General features: G+C 38.4%; 1 protein-coding gene across 1 annotated transcript in view; it reads right to left on the bottom strand.

The window, feature by feature from the left end:
• The window catches only part of REEP3 (receptor accessory protein 3), a 100,202-nt gene that overhangs the window by 11,862 nt on the left and 69,099 nt on the right, over positions 1-19,241 (bottom strand). Inside the window, exons 3-6 of the mRNA XM_027062099.2 lie at positions 16,748-16,824; positions 14,181-14,301; positions 13,896-14,009; positions 1,277-1,424 (exon numbers count right to left, since the gene is read on the bottom strand). Of these exons, the coding sequence (XP_026917900.2) occupies positions 1,277-1,424; positions 13,896-14,009; positions 14,181-14,301; positions 16,748-16,824 (460 nt within the window). The remainder of the gene's footprint in view (positions 1-1,276; positions 1,425-13,895; positions 14,010-14,180; positions 14,302-16,747; positions 16,825-19,241) is intronic.

Genomic DNA, 19,241 nt, shown 5'->3' with positions numbered 1-19,241 from the left:
ATATCACAAAAACAGCTACGCATTTTCATATTTGTAATCTTGTTTTCATTTAACTATTAGAATATCACTCTTAACCAATTCTAAAGTATAATTATGAATAAACTGCTGATAAAGTTGTCAGATAACTGTTCCAAATCAAGCAAATCCATATACAGCAGACTCCATAATCAAAATCAGTATATCTAATTTTTAAATGTATATTAAGAAAATGCCTATATTATAAACTACTTTTACACTGTTAGTGTATTAAGGATGATGGTTCAAAGTTCACTGGTTCTCATTCTTAAAAATATTACTACCTCAATCAATGGCTAATGCTTAATTACTACCTTTTAGGTAACAGCCACCAACTTGGTAAAGTTATTCATTCTACGGAGAACTCAGAAAAAGTTCACTATTTTTTGTCTGTAAGAAGGGACCGTTGTTTTATTTCTCAAATTGGTTTCAATGTAAAGGGTGATTTTTAACCTCCCTCAAAAGAAAACTACCTAAACACACACACACACACACACACACACACACACACCAAAAAGCCTTGTACCTTAAGGAGTTAATAATATATTAATAAGAAATGTCATAATGATCTTAATTTTCATCTGAGCCTTGAACTACAATTTTCTTATATGTGACAAAATAACTAAGGAGGTATGTCTTTTTATTTATGTGTATATTTCTAAGAGCAGAACGCTTTATCAAAGTTTTAGAACATATCAACTATGCCATGCTCATAATTTATATTAGAAATACCTACAAGTTAGTTCTTGAACTAGACTATGGAATTTCAACATATTTTCCATTGTAGTAATCCTATTTACAAATTGAGTCACCCTTTGTCACCCACTTAAAACTTTTTATCTTGTGAGTCAATATCCTTATTTGTTCATAGCATTTACAGCAAAGAGTGTTTAACTATAACACTCAGATGTCACCACATGACTTGAGTAGAAAGAGCACTGATCACAAGTCAGAACTGGTGCTGGTGGCAGGGAGGTGGTAATAATCACACCCAAGGTTTCTAAAAATTCATGGCAACACAAGAGGCTACTGTTACTTTCTTAGTTGGATTATCTCTGGAGTCAACAAAAGGCAAGCACCAACTTTATTCAGAGAAAATTTAGAGAACGAGAACTACAGTTAAGCGTAAATTTGCAACATAAGCTTAAAAGTAAATTTCCCTCTGCTCAAATTCAGATAGTTACCATGTATTATTTTAGTACCTACCTGGACTCAAAATTCTAATCGTGAAAGGAAAATATATTAAAACAAACAAACACACCTGCTGATTCACCAGAGACTGATTTACTTTTCTTTTTTGCTTCTTGTAGAGATTGGTATGATCTTTGTCCCACAGGCTCATCCCCTTGGATAGCTGTTAGATCGTGCATACTAAAACTTCGTAAACGTTCTGTTATTGCTCCTTGGCTCTATTTAACAGAGAAGTGAGAGATTCGAGGAAAAAAGTACGCTTTAAAATACTTAGTATGCTTACATTTAAATTCCTCCCAACACTTTATCATGAAGCTTTATTGATTTTATTATGAAACTTTCAGCAAAGTTGAAAGAATTGCAGAGTGAACACCCATGTATTGTTTACATTTTCCTGTATTTTATCACATATCTACTATCAATCTATCCATAAATCCCTTAAAAAAATTTTTTTTAACGTTTATTTTTGAGAGAGACAGAAACAGAGTGTGAGTGGTGGAGGGCAGACAGAGAGGGAGACACAGGATCCCAAACAGGCTCCAGGCTCTGAGCTGTCAGCACAGAGCCCGACGTGGGGCTCGAACTCATGGACCGTGAGATCATGATCAGGGCCGAAGTTGGATGCTTAACTGACGAGCCACCCAGGAGCCCCTCAATCCATTTTTTTTAAGTTTATTTATTTTGAGAGAGACAGAGACAGAGCAAGTAGGGGAATGGCAGAGAGGGAGAGAGAGAGAGAGAGAGAGAGAGAGAGAGAATCCCAAGCAGGATCTGAGCTGCTAGCACAGAGCCTGATGTGGGGCTTGAACTCACGAAACCATGAGATTGTGAACTGAGCAGAAACCAAGAGTCAGAAGCTTAACCAACTGAGCCACCCAGGTGCCTCCATCAATTCATTTTGAAAATGCATTTCAAAGTAAGTTGTAGACATCAGTACATTGCACTCCCAAACATTTCAGTTTTGTAATTTATTTTAAATGTAAAAAAATGTATGATGAGCTTACCCTCAGAGTAGACAGCATCCATTATTTTGCTCTCTCCTAAAACTGGCACTTTGGGGTTTATGATTTAGAATAACTTTTTAAAGTAAAAGACATACTGTTTTAAAGATAAGCTAAGTCAGCAGTGGTAATGGCTCTACTTAGAACAAAGTAAAAAAAATTAAAAGTCAAAGAATCTTGGATGCAAAATGATATTTAGTTAATGAATTCACTATCTGGCAAGGTGTATGTACTACTATGCAATTTGACTTCAAATCATTTTAAAGCCTTAACAATATGATAGACAATGGGCACATGTGGGTACTTAATTTAAATTAACTAAAATTAAATAAACTTAAAATGTAGTTTCTTACTTGCACATTTCAAATGCTCACTAGCCACATGTGACTAGAGGCTACTGTATTGGATAGAGCAGATACAGAACATTTCCATCACTGCAGACAGTTCAGTGATTTTCATCACTGCATGGCTCTGAAAGAGACCCTTCTGAACTTTACAGACCTAATTACATTTCTTTCCCAAATATAAAGAGAAAAAATAATTTCTAAATTTACCCACTTTGAAAATTTGCATAGCATACAGATGACTCATTTATAGCTGCTTTAAAAATATTCTTTTAAAGGTTTTTTTACTCCTGTTATTTCTTCTCACACATGCGAATTTATGATGGCCTCTAGTTATGATGTTACTGTAGAAACTCATCCATAATGGTCCATCTCTAAATTTCCAGATTTCAAAGGCTGAGGCACTATAAACATTTGGACGTTACTGTATTTTACACTGAAAAAAGATCTTCATTCAACTACTCTACTTCATATCATATTCATATTATGTCAGAACCAAAGGCCATTCCTATACCCCACTTGGACTTTGTATTTCTACTATATTTTTTACATTGTGAAAAGAAATGATTAAAGGGTCTGCATCCTTAATAAAAATAATTGGGTCCCATATATCTTTCCATTCTTGTCATGCCATATGTCCATCAACTGACAAATAGATAAAGAAGATGTGGTATATATGTACAACGGAATATTACTCAGCAATCAGAAAGAACAAAATCTTGCCATTCACAACAATGTGGAGGGAATTAGAGTGTATTATGTTAAGTGAAATCAGTCAGAGAAAGAAAAATACTGTATGATTTCCCTCTTATGTGGAATTTAAGAAACACAACAGATGATGAACATAGGGGAAAGGAAAAAAAAACACAGAGAAGGAGGCAAACCATGAAACACACTCTTAACAACAGGGAACAAACTGAGGGTTGCCGGAGGGAGGTGGGCAGGGGATGGGCTATATGGGGGATGGGCATTAAGGAGAACACTTGCTGTGTTGACCACTGGGTGTCATATGTAAGTGATGAATCACTAAATTCTACTCTTGAAACTAATATTACACTGTATGTTAACTAACTAAAATTTAAATAAAAACTTGAAATATAATAAATAAATAAGTAAATACTCTTGTTATGGTTTAATCCATTGTACTTTCTTCCTCTTTATCAGATGTCCCTTTAAAGACACGTGAAAGAAGACATCAGAGACACACTAAAAGGAAATGACCAGTGCACATCTGAAGCAGACCCTTTTGTTTGCTCACAACTGTCATTTTCTCTACCCCACCTTTGTATTTCTGTGCCCCCTCACAGCAATTCTTGGCTTTCTACCTACTGCCAAACAGATGGTAACTGGTATGCACATCTAGGACACCCTCTATCTGACTCAGGTGCTTTCCAAGACTGGCTGTAACCATCCAAACCCTCTCCCTCAAGAAAGAACATCTCAGAATGCAAGTAAGTCAAACTGCCACTGAATCAAACATGGTATCATCTACAAACTTTGGTATCTTTAACGAGTATAATCAATAAATTAGTTAGAGCATGCCTCACAAATGAACTCACACATTATTGTTAGTTCTATTGCTGTGCTGTGTATATCCTGTCTTCAGAGGAGGAATTTCAGAAACTAATTTTAGGCTTCTTGCAATCTCCTAGCATACTGGTATGGTACTGATGGTGAGCATGTAATAAGTAAACTAAATATTCTTTTTATGCTGAAAGGGCGGGCCTACGCCAGCCGACTCCATCTTGTTCTGTGTCCTTCACCTTGACCACACCTCCTCCCCTTGAGTAACCCCCCCCCTCACCTGCCTAACTGGACTCGGACCCTTCCCCAGGACCCTTCCCCAGCCAATCGGCTGAGGCCACAGTCATTACCTCACCAACTGCCCCTAGGCCCCAATAAAACCTTTGTCCTTTTGAAACTCGCTCTCTTTCCCTGGTATCTCACCGCTGCGTCGGTGCAGGTAGGGGATTGAGCTCGAGCTAGCTCGAATAAAGGCTCTTTGCTTTTGCATCGGACTCGGCTCCTAGTGGTCTTTGGGGATCACGAATTCTGGGCATAACAATGCCGCTTCTTTTTCACTGCTCTTGATTGCTAGAGAGTTCTCCATAGACAGCAGTGGGTTTTAATGTACCCACTGGCCTGGATAAGAGAGGTTCGGCAGTGAACTCCAGGTGTGGTCGTGGGTATTCATACTGGTCGACTACACCATCCACCAGGGGTTTGCTGCGGGGTTTAGATTAAAGGTGAGCAATGATTGACCCTGAGGTATCTGGATGAGCTATTTACAGCCTGAATTTTAGTGGAGTTCTTAAGTAACCAAATCTGTAGCCCCAGGTATTATCAATGTCCTCAAGACTTAAAGGAAGGCCAAGTACTGTAGGGAAAAGCAAAAGGGGGCTGTACACACTTTCTGAGGACTCCCAACACTTCAAAAGTCATTATCACCTCAAAAAACTGGGTTTTCCACTATATATGTTCTCAGGGGCTCAGAACAGAACTAATGTGTGAAGAGAGAATGCTGTATTGTGAACTTCAGAAACATGACATAAATTATAAATATCCAATGTGATCACTTTAAAGAAGTGTAATTTTAAAATATTCACATTTAGAGGCAGGCCTATTCCCTCCAATTTTAATATCTTCAGCACAAAAAAGTCTACTAACAAAGAAATTATGTTCATAATAAAATGTTAAGTGGAAATCCCTCCCCCTGACCTCTGAATTCTAAATCACATCCATAATATAGTTACAAGTATGTAGTTGTACAAGTACAACTACAAGTTACAAGTAGTATGGTTTAATGAGGCAGCAAAAATACGCAAAAATAGAAACTGTATGATGTTTAGGCAGATGGGATGGGCGATTTTATTCTTTTTCTCAACAATTTCTTTAATATTAAAAAATTAGTCATAAATAGATGGCATAGTGAAGTTTTTATTTGTTTGTTGTCTTAGATTTGAATACTATTTATTATAAACTGGATGAGATCCTGGTTTCTTTTAATTTCCTCCAATGCCTGGCTACAACTCTCCAAATGAATGAACATTTTCTAGTTTCATGGTGAAGTTTTTCAACCTTTATTTATTTTTGGGACAGAGAGAGACAGAGCATGAACGGGGGAGGGGCAGAGAGAGAGGGAGACACAGAATCGGAAACAGGCTCCAGGCTCCGAGCCATCAGCCCAGAGCCCGACGCGGGGCTTGAACTCACGGACTGCGAGATCGTGACCTGGCTAAAGTCGGATGCTTAACCGACTGTGTCACCATGGTGAAGTTTTAATTGTATTGTGTGCACTGTAAGAATTTCTGATCTATTTCCTGCTCATCTTCCCTATATCCACTCCCTTACTCCCATCATTAAGAGAAACACTGTTTTCTATTTTGAGGGAACAAGTAGGTTTTATAGTTGCTTGTCAATAACAATGCTAAAAGTACTGAGGTTTTGTTTAAATTAATAATGCTTTATTTTCTTCTATTTGGTTTACACTGTATTAAGCAAGAAGTATAAGAAAAATGAAGAAACGTTCTAGTTTGCGGAGCAAAAGATGTGTGGAAACAGTAGTCTTAGTCATTAGTCAATAAGGAGGAAGGGAGTTACCATCCACAAAGGAAGTCAATATCTCAGATTTTAGGTCCTATTCTCTACAGAATTGCATGTACACTGCTTGTGTTAAAATTGATCCTAAAAATCGAAGAGAAAGGAACAGAAAGATTACGATGAGAACACAAAAATCAAAATAATTAAGAACACTTTTGCAGAATAGTTTACATTAAAAATGATCATCACCAGCAGCAGTGTTCCTAAACCCTTTGGGTGACTCAAAGTTCTCAGGGTTTGAATTTGAATGGGCCCAGAACATCCGTTTAAAATGAGAATGCGGGGCACCTGGGGGGGCTGAGTCCGTTGGTTGCCTGACTCTCATGGTTTCAGCTCAGGTCAAGATCTCCCTGTTTCTGAATTTGAGTCCTGCATGGGGCTTTGTGCTGACAGTGAGGAGCCTACTAAGGATTCTCTCTCTCTCCCCCTCTCTCTCTCTGCCCCACCCACGCATGCACACACTCTCTCTCTTTCTTACTCTCAAAATAAATAAATTAATTAAAATGAGAACACTTATAAGGGGCTGACTGGGTTGGGGTCCTGGGTTCAGATCTAACACATTCATCCTCTGGGTAATATTCTTCAGCTGAGAAGTGGTAAAAGGGGACCCTGTATGTATGACTAATTCCAACTTTGCTACTCCCAAACAATTCTTTGTTTTTTTTATTATTTATTTACTTTTTTTTTTAATTCTGCTTTTGTTTAAATACTTCATTTCCTGGTTAAACACTGTTAAAATTATTATATTTTGTGTTAAATAAGAATTTACTGAGCTTATTAGGTTTTATATAAAAACTTCAACTTCCTCTCTTATTTTTTTAAGAATTTAAAAACAATCTTTGTAATCTTACAAGCAAGCTTTTACAGAATAATTTTTACTATACTGTTCAATAATGAATAAGCTCTATTTCTTGTTGATCTCTGACATACTACATTAAAATGCAGACAAGGTTACTTCCAAGTTTTTAGTGAAAAATCCTTTTCTTCTAAGGACATTCGAGAATTAATCTGATTAAGCCTAGAATGGAATTGATTGCATTCCTGTTAAGTGAATAATAAATTTTAGTGGTTTTAAGATTAAAGCAATAAAGGGCCGCCTGGGTGGCTCAGTCAGTTAAGCATCCAGCTTCGGCTGGGGTCATGATCTCACAGTTCGTGGGTTCAAGCCTGGCGTTGGGCTCTGTGCTGACAGCTCAAAGCCTGGAGCGTGCTTTGGATTCTGGGTCTCCCCCTCTCTCTGCTCCTCCCCCACTTGTGGTCCTTCTCTCTCAAAAATAAACATTAAAGATTATATATGTATATCTATATATATTTATCAAAGAACATCTGTAACAGACAAAAACATAAAAAAGGAAGTATATTATTTGTAGCCCACACCAAACTATCTATACATATTTATATGTCCTTTCCATTTTTTCTGACTCATTGTACCTTTAGAGCAGGCTTTCTCAGTCTCAGCACTGCTGCTGTTTTGGGGCTGGATAATTTGGGGCTGGATCACAGGATATTAAGCAGCATTCCTGACTTCTACCCCCTAGACACAAGTTGTGACAACCCCAGTTGTGACAACCCCAAATGTCTCCAGACATTGCCAAATGTTCCTCTGGGGGCAAAATCTTCTCCCAGTGAGAGAACCAACTACTGTTTTGGAACTAGAAGAGGTTTCAGAAGTCAGGTATCACCTCTTTGTTTTATAGGTAAGAAAATTAAAACTTAGATCAGTGCAGATGATCTGCCCCAAATCTCATGACTAATTAGGGCAGAACCAGGGCTAGAAAATGCAGATAACCAGACTATTCGTGAATTAAATATTCATTATAACATTCTGCTTCCCTAGATTGTAGGGAAAATAGTTTGACCCTTCTTTCCATTGTCTGTACAAATGCTCTCTTTTTAAATGGATGATACTAAGCCTGTGAATATCCTCAAATCCTTTCACAAACAGAAAGTCATTAAGGCAGACAGCAAGATGTCAGGATTTGGACCTAATCATCATCATCATCATTTAAAGTTTATTAGCTTTTAGCAATTTTACCTGGAAGGCTCTAATTTCTGTGATAATTGATTTTTTAAAATAATATTTGCTAAAGAGTTTGCCAAGAAAAGGCTGCCAGAGAAAAGTCAGAGATGGTTAATATGACGTTATAATGGTACTTTTCTTCATCGGCCCTTTATCTGGTAGTAATGTTGCTCATCTGTACAAAAGCCACCTGCATTTCTCATGTGAAAGCTATGGAATGCTGAACATCCTCAGCAAAATCCTTGAAGGTCCTTCATATGTCTCTGCTTTGCTCAGCCAAAATAAACTTGTACACTGACCTTGTGAACAGATGCCTGGTAATGAGGTCACAGAACTGAGTAACATTTTCAGAAAATTGCTTTACAGTGTAATAAATGTTCTGATTAGATTCCTATTTTCATCTTTAACATGCTCAGGTGGTTCAACTTGGGAATCCTAGTCAGGGAGTATTACCGATCTTTAAAGGTCATACCAAGAGTCCAATCATTTTTAGCCTGAAAGATATTTTTAACAAACTATATGTTGTAAAAATCATAAATTAATTCTCAAGCTTTACTACTGGCTTTCTTGGAGTTTCTCCTTAAACTTGACCTATTTTCTATTTCAGTTTCAATTTACTCTTTAGTATGAAGTGTCTGGTTCAGTGATTTCTTCCATCATAGGGCCTTTCTTTGACATCTCCAGAGATGAAACTAATTTCACTTACACGAAAATAGGCACAGTACAAACTGAGGCAAATAGTGTTAACATTATGCTATGTTTGGCATATTTAATGACTATTCCTAATGAATAAAATCCAGGCTGAAGCCAACATTCACAGTGTTCATGCTGAGAATGGTGAGGGCTACCTGACATATAGTGATCTTGATAACAAAAGGACCACCACATCACAGACAAGGAGGGAAAGTTCCAAAACGAATTCAAATTATGGGACATGCATTTGATTTGCAGTGGTAACTTAGATGAATGGTTCGTATGCTATTTCCTGCCTTTGAATGGAGAGGTGGTTTTATGATGCTAAATATATAGATAAACACAAACCATGAATCACAAAGAAGAAAGCAGAGAAATATAGGTATAGGATTGCTTTTATAGCCTTTCTAAAGGAAAGTATTTCTGTGAGTTAATGCTTATTTTAATAATGGAGGGCAAGGGGAAAGCTTTTAGCAACCAAAGATGAGATAAAATTTTCAGTTAATGAAAACAGACATTCAGCGAGACAGCAGGCAGTGAGAGTAGTGACCGTATCTATCTTGTTCTCGGCTGCATCCCCAGCACCGACCATACAGTAGGCATTAAACCAGCAGATGTTGAATAAATGTGCAGGATGCTAAACACTGATGGCAGCAAAGAATAAAATAAAAACAAATGAGGAAGGGACGGGGATAAGACAACATAATGGGGATTAAGCAAGCAGGCTTGTGGAGAAAGATGTGTAGGGAGAAGAGAGAATCTTAAGCAGGTTCCATGCCCAGTATGGGGCCCCACAACGTGTGAGATTATTACCTGAGCCAAAATCAAAAGTTGGACCTTAACTGACTGTGCCACCCAGGTGGCTCTAGTGGGGATTTTTCTGATCCCCCACATAGAGGGTTTGGAAGCAATAAACATAAGTGAAAGTAAAACACATATCCCATGAAATAGTCACAATATGTATGTAAGAAGGTGTTTCACAGAGTAGCAGGACTAGAAACTACATTTACGTGTTGAATTGAGTAGGAAAAATGCAATTTGTATGCTTCTACATTTCCCAAAACAATGTTCTAAAATGTCCATATTTTCTAAGCAATTTTTCAAGTGGAAATTTAATGTTTCGGTTTTTGCCATAGAATCATGTTGAGTGATGCTTTTAAAAATGTTAAACTGAGAAAGCATATTCATGGCGGGGTGGGGGGGTAATAATACATGTACCATTTGACCCTTGAACAACGTGGGGGTTATGGGCATCAACTACCGGGCAGTGAAAAATCTGCCTACAAGTTTTGACTCCTTTGAATGGAAGCCTCACTAGTACCAGCCGATTAACATGTATTTTGTATGTTACATGTATTATGTACAGTGCTCTTACAATAAAGTGAACTAGGGAAAAGAAAATGCTACTGAGAAAATCTTAAGGAAGAGAAAATACATATAGAGGACTGTATTGAATTTATTGAAAAAAAAACTGGCATGTAAGTGGACCCAGGCAGTTGAAACCCTTATTGTTCAGGGATCAACTATACTTCATTTGTAAAGTCAAATAAAAGTACATTTTATAACAAAGGAAAGCAACAGGCTTTCTTGTTTTTTCCCTGGTCCCCTTCTCTGTATCCTCTTGAAGGCACCACTTTAAACCCTCTACTTTCCAGGGCACATGGGTGGCTCAGTCGGTTGAGTGTCTGACTTCGGCTCAGGTCATGATCTCAGGGTTTGTGAGTTTGAGACCCGTATCGGGCTCTGTGCTGACATCTCAGAGCCTGGAGCCCTCTTCAGATTCTGTGTCTCCTCCCCTCTCTGCCCCTCCCATGCTCATGCTCAGTTTCTGCCTCTTTTTTTTTTTTTTTTGAATGTTTATTTATTTTTGAGAGACACAGACAGAACGCGAGTGGGTTAGGGGCAGAGAGAGAGGGAGACACAGAATCCGAAGCAGGCTCCAGGCTCCAAGCTGTCAGCACAGAGCCCAACGTGGGGCTCGAACTCACGAGCTGTGAGATCATGACCTAAGCCGAAGTCGGATGCTCACCAACTGAGCCACCCAGGCGTCCCTCTCTGTCTCTTAATAATAAATAAATGTTAAAAAAAAAAAAAAAATCAAACCCTTTACTTTCCTAGATGACAGGTGAGGATTTTCTTTCTCTTCCACTTCCTTTTCTCCTTCCTCCACCTTCCTGAGAGAGCAAAATCACAGTTGTTCAATCTACGGTCTGTGTTCTCATGATTCTGATATAAATGCTGCTTGCTGCTGGGCCTAGTCATGCTCCATTATTACACTTCCTTTCTTATATAACTTTTGTTATTTTCCAGAGTCAACAATTATCCCGTTTTTAAAATACTCCTTTGATTAGTCATGCTATGCCTCCCTCTTCACATTGCCTCCAGTATATTTTTCGTGGTGTTCAGTGTCTTCTGACTGGCTGTAGCATGTGCTGACTAATTTAAGTATCATCCCTGCATAGGGTTAAACCTATTAGATACTCTCATCCTCATACATTCCCCTGAGATACCTCTCCTGGCACCCTGCATCCATCACATCCAATTTCGGCCAATTGCACTTGACTTGCTATGTAGATGTACATTCTAGGAAGTACTGTCCCCTCCCTTCAGTGCTAGATACCCTATCTCCTGATACCATGGGTTTCCTTCTTCATGGATTATTCCCTAATTGTGGCAGAGCATATCTACCCTGACAAAGAATGAATAGGAGGTAAATTTTGTGACTTGGCATGCTTTAAAAAAAAATTAGATTGATTCTAAGCTCACACATGACTGAGAGCTTGACTGTTTCAGAATGTGAGGGTGAAAATTATGGTATCACGGATGGTATTATTCTTTGGTCTTCAAGCTTCCATTGTCACTATTCAGAAATTTAATGCCTTTCCGATTTTTGGTCATTTGGATGTGACATACTTTTTATCTTTGGAATCTTTAAACGCTTTTTCCTTGTCTCTAGTGTCTCTGGACTATTCCAATGACCTTGCTTACAGTCAGTCTTTTTTTCATTCATTGTGCTGGGTACTTTGTGGGCTCTTTCTATTTTTTTTTTTTTAAGTAAGGTTCATACCCAGTGCAGAGTCCAGGGCATAGCTTGAACTCCCAAGGTGAGATCAAGACCAGAGATGAGATCAAGAGTCAGATGCTTAACTGCCTGAGCCACCCAGAGGCCCCGTGGGTTCTTTCAATCTAGAAATCATGTCCTTCAGTTCTGGGAAATATTATTGTATTATTTCTTCAATAACTGCATCTGTGGTCTTATGGTAGAATTTCTAGTTGTTGAATATTATGTCTCTTGGATGCTCTTTTTTAGGACACATGGAAATCAGGAATGTATTCTCATTAAGCAAGAAAAAAAAGCAAATGAACTTCTTTTACAATGGATAACAGTCCAATAAGATTAAAATTTTTAGTATATCTATACTAATAAAAGAAAAAGCCTTTAAAAGCCAGGTAACAGGTAAACTATTCTTCACTAAAGTGCTGATAGTTAATAATCATTAATGATACAGTTGTCTTACATGTCTAGGGCTGCATAGTTAATAAGTTTACACTTAATTCTGAATGTAACACTTCTGGGGATATAATCTGAATATAATTTAGATTTTTAATGTTTATTTTTGAGAGAGACAGAGAGAGAGGGAGAGGGAGGGGGGAGAGGGGGGAAGAGAGAGAGAGAGAGAGACAGAGAGAGAGAGAGAGAGAGAGAGAGAACAAGTGGGGAGGGGCAGAGAGAGAGGGAGACACAGAATCTGAAGCAGGCTCCAGGCTCTGAGCTGTCAGCACAGAGCCTGACGTGGGGCTCAAACTCACAAACTGTGAGATCATGACCTGAGCCGAAGTCGGATGCTCAACCGACTGAGCCACCCAGGTGCCCCGAATATAATTTTGGTTTTTAATTTTGTTGATCATATTAATTGTACTTGAGCCAAAGTTCACTCTGAAAAATTAAGGATCATTCTGGAAACCCCACCGACATTTTATATCCCATCATCATTGCTATTATGCAGAATCACCACTTAGAATATTTATTTCCATAGCATTGTTATTTTAGTTCAAGATAACCAAGTTGAAAAAGTCTAACTCAGAAGCTGGAATACTATTTAATCTCAATTTCACTTCATAGCAACAAACTCAAATTTTCACTTGAAAGAGAGACACACACACATGATATTCCTACTATGTTTTGGCAAGCACTGTGCTTTTTCATATGCTCTGGCAGACAGGTATATTACCCCTCTTTTATACATGAAGCAACCAGTGAACACAGAGGTTAAGCAAATCACCAATAGTTATTTAAAAAGTCACACTCAGCATTTTCGGGATCTGGAGCCTGTTTTCTTTCCATATACTACACACCAAAAATCAATTACGCTATGGTATTCAAAATAAACCACACTAATTACTACATGCAAAGAAATCCAAAGCCATAACGCAAGTTTTCACAGAAGGCATACATTTGATAACTTCACTTGCAAAAAAACACAACACATGACATTAGTAACTGGCTAAGTAAATCTCAAGTTTTAAGAACAGAATTTTTTCATGCCTTATTTTGAATAATCAGTTACCTCAAATTGGTTGAAGTAGGGGTGCAGGAGTAAGCCAGAAATCCTACCAAGATATTGCCATCGGGAGAGAGAGAGAGAGAGAGAGAAAGAGAGAGAGAGAGAGAAAGAGAGAGAGAGAGACCAGAGACAGGGAAAGAAAGAATGGTCATCTTTACTATAGGTGATTTACTCAACCTTATTTTAAGGCTATAAAGTAGGAAAATTATGACAAAATGACATCTTCAGGTATGGTTTTATATATTAACTAGCTCTCATTTTGTGATCAGTTAAGACTTTCAGAATATTGAGCAGTTATAAAACACATGCATTAAAATGTTTTTTAAATTATCATTTACATTTACATTACAAAAATAAGCAAAGCAAAATTCTGCCAAAAGTTTATAATGATCTAGAATAAAAAGCCACCCTACTTTGTCCATTGACTTAATGTGACATTGAATAAAAAACATAAATAAACAATTACCTTCACCGCTGCAGTGACAGCAGCAGTGGCTGCGAAAGCTAAACCTTGTCGCCCGAAGTTTACCACGGTCTCATAGCCCCGCTCCTTTGCTTGTACAATATAGTCATCAATCTCCTGGGGGAAAAACAAACAAACTCGTGGGTATAAATTTTATTTAACAATAGTGTCAACAAGCCAAAAACAAGGACTTTTCCCCGAAGATATAATAGTTTTACTTGTTTAATAGCACAAAACATGTGATGATGTCCATTTCTAACAAATGATTTATGGATTTATAGATCTTACCCTTTCCTTTGAAGAAAGAAGTGGATGAAGGAATTTTCTATATATTAAACTTGCTCCTTTGGTATAGGGAGAGAGCAGCCATATGACAAAAGCAATCTTAAGCTCATAGTACAGGGGGAACCTAACAAGAAAAAATTTGAAAAAACCACTGGTGAAAATAAACTACAATGAGGAAATCAATCAATCTCTCTCTCTCTCTCTCTCTCTCTCTCTCTCTCTCACACACACACACACCCACACCCTTTCTTTTAAGAAAGTTCAGTCATTGTATTAAGTTTTCACATGTAAAAGTGAGTGATTAAGGAAATAACTATGTTTGAATTGACGAATTAATTTCATTAACTATAAATCAGTTAACCAAAGAGTGACCTGATCCCTGCTGAGATTCCGAAACTTCTACTACAACTGTATAAGCAACCATAGGCAAGCTGACCGCTGACTGTAGCAGTCCAGAGAGAAGATTAACAGCATTTGACCACGGCAGTAAGGTATACCAGCCACCATTCTGCAGAGCCCAACGGGGGCGTCAGTACTGGACATCTCTCCAAGTGCCAGGAGGAAGCTTTGTAATACTCCAAGGGCACAAAGTTACCCCATGAACACATGTCCTTCTCTTTCTCAACACTCCCCCCAAAACTCCCCTTCTAGTCTCATTTGGCCGGAAAACGGCACTTGGCAGACAATCATTCACTTGTAAGGGGAATGGAATTACCATTGTGGTAGACTGGGAATTAGTGTCAGCTACCCATGCCCCTTTCCATGTGACTTTGCAGTGTTTTCCCTACGGGCTGAGTGCACTTCCTCGAGGAATGACTGCGGGGTTAGCCATGTGACTTACTCTGGCCAACATAATGTGAGTGTGACATATCACATGCACGCAGAAGCTTTAAATGCCCTTTAACTTCCTCACCCCAACACCCCCAACCTCTTGCTTTAAATTTTTGCTTTCTGCCATGAAACAGCTGCTCCTTCAGCCTTGGGCCTGAAACGAGAAGACACTTAAAACTGAACTGAGCCCCGCAAAGCTGCAGCCAACCTTTTGCCCTTACATAAGTTGAGCAAGAAATAAATGTTTGTTTTTCTAACCCATCATGACTTTAGGGTTGTTTGCTGCCACAGCAAAAGTGAACAATATACCACAGGGGCTAGCATCCCATGGGACACAGATTATTAAGATACATGGTTTAACTGAACAAATCTGGGCTCTTCTGATGAGGCAGACGGGTCCAGGGCAGTAAGGAAAAGCTGTTGTGTAGTCAACAAAGGGTCTTTACCATGGCGCAGTTACAGAGGAGTTTCTGGGCTTTCGCTATTCACAGTAAATTTTTTGTACACCACTCGCTTCTTAATAATTTATATAGGTGACATTTGCAATCAGGAAAATATGAGAAGTCTTGAAAAAGAGAACTTGGAAACTTAAGAGACCTAGCATGGTTTGAAATCTGTGTTCTGCCATTTAAAACCACACAAAAAACCCTCCCCCAAAACTCTCCACAAACACTTAACAGGTAAATGAATGAGCTATGGGACAGAGGAAGAATAACTCACATTTCAAGTCAGAAGAGAAAGATGGCTGCAGACACAGAGAGGTTCATAAATAAGGGCAAGTTGTTAAGAACGGTAAAGTCTGGTGACTTCTTTATTTTTTTCCTAGCAATCCAATATGACCTAATGTGCTGTGAGAATACGATGGGAATAGCAAAGCCAGAAAGACAGTTTAAAGGAGAGAATGGCAAGTGTCTGAAACAGATACAGGAGGGCAGGGAAGCAGCAAGTAAAGGGAATGGGGAGGGTCAAACTGGTACCTACATGAGAGCAGCTGAATGATGTTCTGGGGGTGCTGCATTTGTAGCCCAGGAAAGGAAACAAAGAAAGGCTAATTTAGGCTGAAGGTTTATGCAGCGAGGGCAGTTTAGGATACTGGCAAGGTATGAACTTTAAAGATTTTGAAAGGAGGACTTCTCCAGTGATGGTAAGGTTTAGATGGAAACGCACCAGTGAAATATGGCACAGGAGATTCAAATTGTTCCCTTTGGTATCGCTTCTTGGTAAAATGTTAAATCCTTGAGGGTACAAACATGCTTTAATTTTGTCTCAGCTATTTGGAACAGAGCAGCCAAGGAGCTGGTGGTGAGTGGGCGTCCACGTGGATGCTGACGTCATCCAGTTTGAATGTTTGTAGTTGAGAGTTTTAAGGATGGGGAGGGAGTTTAGAATCAGATGCTGTGGGCTTCAAAGAGGGAGTCATTTAGGAAGTGATAAAAATAGCCTCAAGTCATTCTGTGGAAAAAGGGTGATGACAACTAAGTTTTTGTATTCCAAGATATTGGGACCTGTGTGGGAGGAGGGCAGGGAGCAACCCAAGGGGAGACACGAGCTGCTTTAATTGGAGGGGGGACTGTAAGGAAAGTAATGTTCTTATAGGGAAACCAGATAAAGAAAGTGAAACACTGGATAAGTAAGTAACTTGATCAAATTCACCGGGTTACCAGCCAAGGGCAGGATAAGAACTCAGGGCACCTGATGAGGTGTCTATAGTCTGGCCCTTTCTCAGTGCTAGAACTTACCAAGCAACTGTTTGATCTGTTATTGTTTCAATCACAGTATAGAGAGCAAAAACAATCCAGTACATCATCCATCGGACCTGGAAATAATAAAAATACTTATGAAATAACAGATGAAAATTATTTGCAACTCTGAATAATTACATATATGTTTCCACATCTATAGTTGGACCAAGCACGGAAGTTGATGGTTTAATTCTCAATAGGTTTATGTCTGAATTCCTCGTATCACAACATCAACAATCTTGGGATACAAGACAAGAAGCAAAGAATAACAAATTGCCAGTCCTGACACAATATAATGTAGGAATCTGAATGAAAGAATCAGCACAATAGGATAGATTTTTCTTAACTGGCGGAAAGTTCTTTGAAAGATCTTACTCTTATCAACGTGCTTCTTTATGGATGACGATTAGCCATTTACTTGTTATATAAATAACAGCATAATAAGATATGACCACATTTAATCTTGACTTGTCTTTTAAATTTTACATTCCTTAACTCTCAATATATAGAAACTGTTCAGAAACCAAAGAACGATCCTGGATTTATTACATCCATAATGTTAGTCACCCAGTTTGAAAATCAGGTACTGTATTCTCTCTCTCTTTTTTAATGCTTAACCATTTATTTTTTAAAGGTTTATTTATTTATTGTAAGAGAGTGAGAAACAGACTGTGAGCAGGGGAAGGGCAGAGAGAGAGAGGAAGTGCAGAGCCCGACGCGGGGCTCAAACCCACGAACTGTGAGATGTTGACCTGAGCCAAAATCAAGAGTTGGATGCTTCATCAACTGAGCCATTCAGGCACCCCAAGTTAGTGTATCCTTTTCCCCCATATGTAAGCCTATAACTTCTCACGTATCATTTTCCATCTTCTACCAACACCACAATGGCAGCTGCAATAGGCTGAACGTTTGTGTCCTCCTCCCCCTCAAATCCATATGTTGAAATCCTAACCCCAAATTTGTATTGGGAGGTGGTGCCTTCAGGAGCTGATGAGGTCGTGTTGGTGGAACTCTCATAAATGGAGTTACTGTTCTTCTAATAGGGCCTCCAAAGAGATCTCTCATGCCTTCCACCATGTGGGAACACAGTGAGAAAATGGCCACCTATGAACCAAGAAGTGGGTCTCACCAGAAATCAGACCTGCCTTGATCGTGGACTTCCTAACCTCCAGAACAGTGAGAAATATATTTCTGTTGTTTATAAACCACCTAGTCTATGGTATTTTTGTTCCAGAAATCTGGATGGACTGAGATAGTAGTTCAAGACGTTTTTACCTCTTTCCTGGAATAGAGCATCCTAACTGGTCCCTGAGACTCCAGTGTCTCTTTATACCAATCCTTTTCATTGAATGCTACCAGATTAATTTTCTTGAATTCATTTCCCCGACTATACTTTTCCATCTACTTGAGTACACAAACTCTCTTATTGCTCAAGTAGGTTGGATTTTCATTAAGGATTAAAATCTCTGCTCTCCTGCTCAATATTATAATAATAGCTAATATGTAAAACCATGCCAACTATGGCCTTGGGACTACACTAACTATATCACATATATTAAGTAATTTACTCTCCACAGCAATATTACAAGGTAGGAAACATAATTATTTCCACTATAGATAAGGAAACAGTGACAGAGAGAGGTGAAATGACTTGCTCAAGGTCATTTAGCCGGAATTTGAATCCAGGCTCTCTGACCCTGGATTTGGTGGTATTAATCAATTATACTATGTAGAGAAAGAATTTGTGAGGATTGGCTAAATGTGAAATCCAAGAATAACCACTGCTTCCCTTGTTCTCTTCTAAATGAGAGGACAAAAAAATTTAGGTCTCTATAAATAGCTAGAAAATTGACCTACTATTTAGTTTTAATATAGAAGCTTGTTTGGGTATTCCATAGACAATAGAAATGAATTACAATTCAAGTGGCTTTTATGGTTTTCTATTTACATGGACAAATCAATTAAAAATGGCCACGAATAACTTTTGAAGCAATGTATTATGAAATAGAAATCATACCAATTTACTCTAATGTATAGACTCCTGAACACTTAAAAAAATTGCCCAAAGCAAATAGGGCATCTTATCTATATTTGAAAAACAAAGCAATGGATTTACAATTATCATCTCAAAAAACAAAACAAAACAGCCCAAATGTACTCTTTAGTTGTTCACTTTTCATGGGTTCTCTAAAATCTCTCACTGCCACCAATTCCAAGCTTTTGTCCAAATATGGGGATTTTCATCCTAGGTATACTTTCTCCTGCCCCTCCCTTTTTTAAGTTAAGTGATACTCTGACAAGCTCTGATTCACCTGCCCCTCCAGAGCCAAACACTAACTCAGCACTTTAACCTCTCAACTGTATTCAGAGGGTTAGCTTGTACCCTGATTGACTATATGCCTCTCCCCAAAAAGAAAAGAAAGAAAAGGCTGCAAACAGAAGAATGAGGTTTTATACAGCTAGAAAGAATCTAAGGAGTTTTAATTTTTTA

The sequence above is a fragment of the Acinonyx jubatus genome, chromosome D2, assembly GCF_027475565.1.
Source record: "Acinonyx jubatus isolate Ajub_Pintada_27869175 chromosome D2, VMU_Ajub_asm_v1.0, whole genome shotgun sequence".
In the NCBI taxonomy this organism is placed as follows: Eukaryota; Metazoa; Chordata; class Mammalia; order Carnivora; family Felidae; genus Acinonyx; species Acinonyx jubatus.
The sequence above is the reverse complement of the archived record's forward strand: the minus strand, read 5'-3'. Positions and strand labels throughout refer to the sequence as shown.